This window comes from Gastrolobium bilobum, unplaced genomic scaffold, assembly GCF_033153095.1.
Source record: "Gastrolobium bilobum isolate Gb01-03AN ecotype WA unplaced genomic scaffold, APGP_CSIRO_Gbil_v1 utg5726, whole genome shotgun sequence".
In the NCBI taxonomy this organism is placed as follows: Eukaryota; Viridiplantae; Streptophyta; class Magnoliopsida; order Fabales; family Fabaceae; genus Gastrolobium; species Gastrolobium bilobum.
In genome coordinates, this window is record NW_026896804.1 from 182177 (window position 1) to 191305 (window position 9129).

The 9129-nt window shown below is 34.5% G+C and overlaps 1 protein-coding gene across 1 annotated transcript; it reads left to right on the plus strand.

The window, feature by feature from the left end:
- The first annotated feature begins 4786 nt into the window (after positions 1–4786).
- Positions 4787–9129, plus strand: LOC133302140 (protein NRT1/ PTR FAMILY 6.3-like). Its single transcript, XM_061501890.1, has 5 exons — positions 4787–4946; positions 5041–5218; positions 5321–5360; positions 5516–6081; positions 8160–9129. The coding sequence occupies exons 1-5, from the start codon at positions 4832–4834 to the stop codon at positions 9034–9036; spliced, it is 1776 nt and encodes a 591-aa protein (XP_061357874.1). The 5' UTR covers positions 4787–4831; the 3' UTR covers positions 9037–9129.

Genomic DNA, 9129 nt, shown 5'->3' on the forward strand with positions numbered 1-9129 from the left:
TATTTCGCATTTTTAATTAAGCGCAGCTTAATACGATGATATGATAACATTACCGGATATATACGGGGTGTTACAGAAACTATGTTGCTGGGTTGCACTTAGGGGTGCTAAACAAACCAGGGGCCTTTGGCTCGACTCGTAAAGGCCTGAGCTTACATGTCTAAAATTGGTTGTTTGCACCAGGTTTGAACTTGTATAAAAGCTCGTTTAATAAAAAGGCCTCAGGCTCCAATTCAAAAGTTCGGCCTTAGAGCCTTTTAGGCTGGCCTAGTATGTTATTTTATATATATACATATATATATATATATATATATATATATATATATTATACTACTTGTAATAATCCTCTCTTTTTTCTCAATCTATTTCACCTCATTTTATTGGTTAAACATATTTTTTGAATAATTTTTTTCCTATATTACGTTGCTTAGATATACATTGAATTTATGAAATTACTAGTGTTATTGATTGTATAAATTTTTGTTGTTTTATATTTTTTAAACAGGTTAAACCAGGCTTTTATTTTTTGTAAATAAGCTAGGTCACAGGCCGATAATTATATTTATAACAGGTAACAAGTTTGGTCAGGCTGACACATTTAAACACATGCTTAGCCTTTTAAGACCAAAGTTCGGCTCGGCTCGGCCCGTTAACACCCCTACTTGCACTAGTATAGCATTTGACACACTTCAAACATTCTTTGAAGAAATAGAAGATGGTTTTATGAGGGTCAAAGTAGTATCATCCTCATCCAACTCATCACTCCCATCATCATAGTAAGAATATCTATCAAGAACAAACATAAATTAAAGAACAGCAACAACAATGCGAAACAAATTTTATATATACAAGAAGAATATAAGGGGAAGCTCATCTTGCTCTTGCAGAAATTAAAGATAGAAAATAAAAGAACCTTAAGATAAAGGAAAAAATTTTACCGTGTTGAATTTTGAGATGGTGCCTAAAGAGCACAGATAACACACAGGAGAGAAAAAGAGAGAACTTCCCAAAAGGCTGAGATGATCCACACATTATGTCATTGCTCGTTGTATACTTTTGTTTCCTTGTTACAGCTTGTAGATCTTTTCAAAGAAGGCTAAAGTCAAATATTTTGTCATTTAAAAGTTAAGACATTTTATTATATCATCTCATTCATTCATGATATTAGATTATGGAGAAAATACTTATAGAAGAAAAGCAGATAAAAAAGAATGCCATACCTTCATCTGAGGAAGTACAAAAGCATATATCCCAGTGATTCCAAATCAGTTTTGTTCTACAACAAAGCTGCAAAAAAAAACCAAAAATATTAAATGTTCATCTAATAGAACAACAATTTGAGAAGATGAAGAAGATAGACAGACAGATAAGAGAAGAAATATATGCACAAAAGCTAATTGTTGCGTATAATCGGCAAGTGCATCGATCGTACCAAGTAATAAAAAGTGAGTAAGAATATCGTCCCACGAGGATTGAGGCACCAAATTTAATTTAACTTATTCCTTTCTTATTGGATGAGCAAAAGTTGGTTTGAAGTAATTGTGTTTGTAACAATTGTGAACTATTCAATATTTCGTGAACAATTCAGAGAGAAATTTGAAGAATTTAAAATAAAAGGTTTTTGAGAAAAATATTAAAATAAACTATTGCAGTAAAGGACGCCAACACCTTTCCGATCCCCACCTGTTAATCTTGATTAATATTTATATTTAATTACCCAATTGATCAAACAATTCACCATCTATAATTATTTAGTTAAGCCTTAATTCCTTAGTGATCTTAACTTTATTAACCCTATTAGAGTCCTAATCCCTTAGAAATTCTTTTTCAAGTTAATCTTTTAGCCCAGTGAATTTTTCACGCTTGCAGTTCATGTAGCCTATCCCTAGTGCATACATGAACAGTTATTTTACCCTTTGTCAGGAATTAGAATCCCAATATTCCTATTGAAAACTCTAACCCTCACAATCCTAATAAAGTGGCCAATTCTAAAAGAATTATGGATGAAGAACAGAGTAAAATAAATTCAATTGAAATAATTAACTATAGACTTAACCAAAATACAAGGGGTTCACATCAAGGGTTGTGACCCTTACCATAATATAAAAAGACTAGCCAGAGATATTCATGTCTGACAAATTAAAGTATTGAAAAGAATGCATAAAACAAATAATAACCGGGAAATTGGGAGAAGAAGAAAGCTTCAATCTTCGCTTCAAACGCTTGCTTCGATCTCTCCCTTTGTGTTCTTCTCTGTGTAAAAGTGTGTTTTTCCTTAGGTCTCTGACTCTTTTTATAACTCCAGACTAAATCAGGTCACAATCTCTTCAAAAGATTTGATTTTAATTTTAATTTCGTCAAAATCTGCACACTGAAAACGCAGGGCCCATTGCCGCGCGATTAGCGCCAGATCCACGCTAATCGCGTGGTGATGCAGAAAAAAACCTTCCTTCCTGGCGCGGTTAGCGTGGCACCGCGCCATCAGCGCAGATCACAATTGATTTTTCCTTTTCTTCCTGGATTGTGGCGCGATTAGCGTGGTTTTCATGCTATTACCGCGAGTCACTTGTCTGAAACCTGACTTACTTTCGTGCTTTTCTCCTGTGGAAACATATAAATAGCGTGAAAGTTTGTCTGAAGGAAAATTATCAAGGATTCGTTAGAAATACAGCTTTTTATCAATGAATTAATGTTAAATCCTTGTTCTTTTTGCTATGAAAAACCTATATGCTGAAGGCATATCAAACAATTCTCAGATTTAGATATTGTTGTCCCCAGCAATAAATAAAATCAAACATCAAGCAGTAATGAAAACTCTGTAAGAAGAGTTTATGTCCTTAATGACATTTTTCTATATGGAAAAAATTCAGAGTTATAATGTTGTGCATGAATGAATTCCAGATGAAATTTTTCAAAAATCACCTTGTGCATAGGGAATTTAGAGTCTAGCTTAATCACTTCTAACCAAGATAATTACTGCACTTTTCACTCTTGTGTATAAGGTTCACTCTCAGCCCATCAGTGCAATAAGACTACCATAGGCTTGATCCAATTCTCGGGTTCCTAAAGATGAGGAACTCATAAACATGCACGATTAGATCCAAAGGTCTTTGCAGGTTGTAACTTGGCTTAAGCTAGGGTAGAAATATTTGGGAAGTGGCTAATCTTTGACTGCATATGAGATTGAAACACAACAACGTTTTTGTTGTTCATATTCAGATGCAATTTCACTTAGTTCCTTCCTTTCTATTCATACTTTTCTTTTTCCTTCTTGACCTTTTATTCTTTGTTGTTGCTTTGCAACTTTTTCTTTTTTGTTTCTTTTTCTTTGGTTCAAGCTTTTGCTTTCACTATCACTTTATTTCTGTGAAATTGATCTTTGAATTTCTCTAATCAATGCTTCAATCTCATCAAGGGTGTTTTGATAGGAAAAGTAAGCTAAGATTCTAGAGGTTAAATTCAACAAGAAACAACAGGCTAAGGCTCAAAGGGGCTAGCAATGGAATAATAATTGTCGGTTCAGCTATTTGGCCCATGAGTTATCAAGAAAAAAAAAAATTTGCCTTTATCATTTCAGATCATGCATGTGTTATTGAGAAAAAGATCAAGTTCTAAAGTGTTATTACTGTGAGGTCTCTCTAAAAAATCACTGTATAGGCTCAAACGTCACGGTTGTGCAATCAAACTAGAATTTAAATCCCATACCAACTATCTGTATCAACAAGAATTCAATCAATTGAGCAATTATAACTCTTAAGACTTCAACACAGACTTTCATTGTGACTTCTCACATAGTGTCTTATATGCTCCTTAAAGTTTGATTTTCTTATTATTGCATGAGTAGCAAATGCAAATTCAGGCATGTTATTCAGAGAGCGCATGTTATTCAAAGAGCTTCTTCTTCTATCACACAAAACGAAAAAAACAGCAATTTAAGACAAAAGGGTTCAGATATCTCCCCTGATGATTCAGAAAACTTTCTGTTAGAGGTGTTTTAGTCCGGTTTTTTTATAAAATGAAAAAATATGTGCACTGAAGCTAATTACCAAATGAAAAAACCCAATAACACATATCCTATTTATACACAAAATATTTGCGTTTTTTTATTAAAAAAAAAATCGTTTTTTTAAGGATTATTCTTTAACAAAATAGTATTGTTTTTTATGCAGCATTAATATGATTAACAATTACCCATGTAAAATGTAATAGGATAATGTCTACAAAAAAAAATAATGGGATAGCAAATAAGCTGTCTGCCACCAACAATTGTTCAAATGTTTTCCCACCCTTTAAAATTCAAATTCAAAATAAAAAATAAAAAATAAAAATTCAAATTAAAAATTAAAAAATAAAAATTCAAATTAAAAATTGAAAATCAAGATTTCAGAAAGCAATGAGATATTATTAATTTAAAAATTCCAATGCAGAAAGTAAAAGGACATTAAATGAGTTGTTTGTCTCCAACAATTGTTAACATATTTTCTCAATTGAATTTAATTACAAATTCAATTTTATTTAACATTTTCCTTTATAACATTAGATTATAGCATCATCCTTGCGCTGATTCAAATCTCTGGGTGATTATTCACCCACTGTCGTCAACGGTTCAATCATGGATTATTATTATTATTTTGTCCTATCTCACGATTGATGTATTATTTTATTTCTCATAATAATAATCAACTGTTTGTCAGGCACAGGGTCACACATTGATTATGGACATTTATAAATCCAGCTATATAAAGGCCAAAACATTAGGCTCCCGGTGTCATACCAGCCACCTTATCCTTCTTTGCACCATTTTTCCAGTTTCATATTTCACCCTGCTGCAATGAGCGCTATGATTACAACACAAGGGAAAGCTGTCCCAGATGCCTGTGACTATAAGGGCTGTCCAGCAGAGAGGTCCAAAACCGGTGGTTGGGCTGCAGCTGCTATGATTTTAGGTCTCAGAAACTGGCATCTCTCTTCTGCTACCGTTTCTTAATTTTATACTGAATAATTAACACACTTGGTTGTTAATTTCCTTTTGTTATTTAGGAGGAGAAGTGATGGAAAGGTTGACAACACTGGGCATTGCCGTGAATTTGGTGACATATTTGACGGGGACGATGCATTTGGGCAATGCTGCTTCTGCCAACGTAGTCACCAACTTCTTGGGAACCTCCTTCATGCTCTGTTTGCTCGGTGGTTTCCTAGCCGATACTTTTCTCGGAAGGTTCGAACTTTATTATTATTATTATTCAATTAACAGTTGTTGATGTTTGCCTCGTTACAAGTGATTGTTTTATTGAATTTATCGATTCCTTCTTTTTGTCAGATACCTCACAATCGCAGTATTTGCCGCCGTTCAAGCAACTGTAAGAATTGCATTGAAATCTGCTCTGCTTTTTCCACCACGAGAGCTAGCGTCTCAATTATTTATTTTTAATTTAATAATCTCTTGTTGGATCTGAATTAAGTTTAATTGTTTCTTTGATGTTGTGTAATAAATATAAATATATATTTATATTAGGGTGTTACAATATTGACGATATCAACCATAGTTCGGAGCCTACGTCCTCCAAAATGCACGGGAGACACTGTTTGCGTAAGAGCAAACGACATGCAGCTAACGGTTCTGTATTTAGCGCTTTATATGACGGCCCTTGGCACTGGTGGTGTGAAATCCAGTGTCTCTGGGTTTGGGTCGGATCAGTTTGATGATTCGGATAAAGAAGAGAAGAAACATATGATTAAATTCTTCAACTGGTTTTACTTCTTTGTAAGCATAGGATCTCTGGCCGCGGTGACCGTTCTTGTGTATATACAAGATAATAAGGGCAGAGACTGGGGTTATGGTATCTGTGCCTGTTGTATTGTCGTCGCACTTCTTGTGTTCTTGTCGGGTACGAGGAAGTACCGATTCAAGAAACTGGTGGGTAGCCCATTGACTCAGATTGCGGTGGTGTTTGTGTCTGCTTGGAGGAAGAGGCACTTGGAATTGCCCTCTGATTCTTCATTGCTGTTTAACGAGGACGACATCATGTACGAAGCACACATGACCAAGAAGCAGTGGTTGCCGCATAGCAAGCAATTCCGGTAAAGTTTCTAATTCTCATATTTTTCTTTCTTTCTTATGCCTTTCTTTTTTCTTTTGTAGATTATTTCTTATGCTTTTTTATAGATACATATTCGATATTCCTAAATGATGGTCTTTATTATTATTATTTTTTTATGGAGAGAGTAATTAATGATACAAATGCTATTCTCCAATTTTACAAATATATATGCCCATATTTTAAATTTTATTTACCTACTCAACTTTAATGCACGAATTGTATATGGGTTGTGGAGGTGGATCTTTAGTATTAAAATTTTACATGATCTAATTATATAAAATTTTTATAGTTATCTCTCTTTTTATATGCATTAAATTGGTGAGGTTCAATTATTATTAATGAGAAAAGTGATAAACATAAAAATTTCTCTGAAATTTTAACACAAGAAGATGAATTCTTTTACTTGGAGTTGAATTCAGAAAGTGCAGCCTGATACTCTTTTAATTAAATATAGATTCATCCACGAATGAGGCACTTGCATGTTTCATCTAAGTTTTAGTATAGCACAATCTAAAAGTTTCTCTTTTGATTTCAAAATTAATGGAAATCGTTTATGTAATATTTTGTTTAAATTCTCAATTGTCATTCCCTGTGAAAAATAATGTTTGCTTAGAAATTTTTTATTTATTTTTTGGTCTACATAACAAGCAAAAGTTTTCTCACTCCTGCTGTTAATAAAGGGAAAATTTATATATTTAGTAATACTTTTATTATTTCCTTCAACCTTGAAGAGATTATTTGGTTTTCTAGAAAGCTTTTACTGGTTATGGAAACCCATTGTAAGGCTGTTTCCAGATTTGGAAATTTTTCCATTTATATTAAATTATTAATAAAGCTAGTTAACGTTAAAAAGAAATTGCGCGTACATATAACTAAGTGGGTTCTAGCATACCTTAGACATTTGAATACAGCATTTAAGTAGTTACTTTTATTTGGTAGAAGCATTAGTGATTGGGCCATGATCAATTAACTGCGTGACCTAGAGATAGAGGTGGGGGACTAGTAGAGATTTTAGTAGCATCAAGAGTGGTAGAGTGATGAACCCCCAGCAGTGAAACTTTTCTATGAAGGTGGGCTTCCATGTTCAATATTAATCATATATAGGAGTTCAACATCTTATTAAGCAAGCAGAGGCCAAAATGGTAACAAACTATACTGAGCATTATTGTGCGCCATTATTGGCCATGAAATGGACAAAAAGTTATTTTGGCTTCATTCGCTCTGTGGTACGGTGAGAAGTCCACGAGCTTAGAGCAGATAACAAATGTATGGTTTAGTATATTTGGCATACTTGCTTTTGAAATTTGGATACTAAAAAATCAATAGCCACAATATTAACTTTTATATGTCTGCCTTTGCGACTTGCTAAATTTCTTCATCTGTCTCTTCTTTCGAATTTGCTTCTACATATAGAGACTTGAGTGACTCAGCAACGACAAGACTATCTCTATAAACTGATATTAACGCGTCATTTGTCACGGACATGGCTACAGGCTATGTGTACGCTACATGCTAAACAATTAATATTGTCTGTTATGTGAATGTGGTATCTTGTATTGCACGTATATCACTGTCGGCTACTAATAGTAAACTCACATTTTAATTAAGAAAGCTTCTGTAGATGTTATGCCCGAAACAAGCTTCCAGCCAAAATTATTTATAGAGTAAAGTATTTTGGGTCTCAATAGAAACTATGCGATCCATTTTAATTTTTTAGAAAAAGAAGTCAATTTGTAATCATTCTGAAATTCAAAATACTCAATAATCAAAATCGTGATTTCTCTGGAATTCAAAAAAGACGTTAGTCCCTCAAAAAAACTAATACGAGTTTATTTTGAATTTCAAATATATCACAAGTCAACTTTTTTTTCTCTTTATTTATATCTCTAATAGAAAACAGCTTCACAGGGTACACATATCATGTCGATAGCTACCAAAATATTACTAACGTTATTTAATTTGCTTCTAGCTTGCATATATTGCTTCTCACTTTATCTCCTTCTCTTTTTGGTGTTAGCTCAAAGATTAACTAATGGATATATTTTGTTGATGGAGCAGGTTCTTGGACAAAGCTGCAATCAAGGACTCAGAAACTGCTGGTGGAATCACGGTGAAGAGCAAGTGGTATATTTCTACCTTAACAGACGTCGAAGAAGTAAAATTGGTACTAAGGATGCTACCCATATGGGCCACCACGATCATGTTTTGGACGATCCATGCACAAATGACCACATTCTCAGTATCACAGGCGACCACCATGGACTGCCACATGGGGAAATCATTTCAAATCCCGGCGGCATCAATGACGGTCTTTTTCATCGGAACAATTCTCATAACCGTGCCCTTTTACGACCGCTTCATTGTTCCAGTTGCAAAAAGAGTGCTTAAGAACCCACAGGGGCTCAGCCCTTTGCAACGCGTTGGAGTTGGTTTAGTCATGTCAGTCTTGTCCATGGTGACAGCAGCACTCGTAGAAATAAAGCGCCTTAGATTTGCACAATCACATGGTTTGGTAGATAATCCAACGGCAAAGATCCCAATGACTGTGTTCTGGTTGATCCCACAATTCTTCTTTGTGGGTGTTGGGGAGGCCTTTATGTATATGGGGCAGCTAGACTTTTTCCTTAGAGAATGTCCAAAAGGAATGAAAACCATGAGCACGGGGCTGTTCTTGAGCACACTGTCCATAGGGTGTTTCTTTAGTTCCTTGTTAGTGACTTTAGTGAACAAAATGACAGCTCATGGAAAGCCATGGCTTGCAGATAATCTTAACCAAGGGAGGCTCTATGACTTTTACTGGCTTTTGGCTATTTTGAGTGCTATAAATGTGGTGTTATACTTGGTTTGTGCGAAGTGGTACGTCTACAAGGAGAAGAGGCTTGCTGAGGAGGGCATAGAATTGGAAGAAACTGACGCTGCTACTTTCCATGCATAGAAATTTTACGATAGCAACCTTTTCTCCCATTTCATATATATTTTCCATTGTGAGAAAATGTAGCGTTTGGTTACCATAATTAGGCTTGTAAGC

Coding starts and splice junctions, on each gene's coding strand:
- LOC133302140 (XM_061501890.1), top strand. CDS start 4,832: ATGAGCGCTATGATTACAACACAAGGGAAAGCTGTCCCAGATGCCTGT. Junction 5,219..5,320: donor GCCGATACTTTTCTCGGAAG/GTTCGAACTTTA, acceptor TCTTTTTGTCAG/ATACCTCACAATCGCAGTAT. Junction 5,361..5,515: donor TTGCCGCCGTTCAAGCAACT/GTAAGAATTGCA, acceptor TATTTATATTAG/GGTGTTACAATATTGACGAT.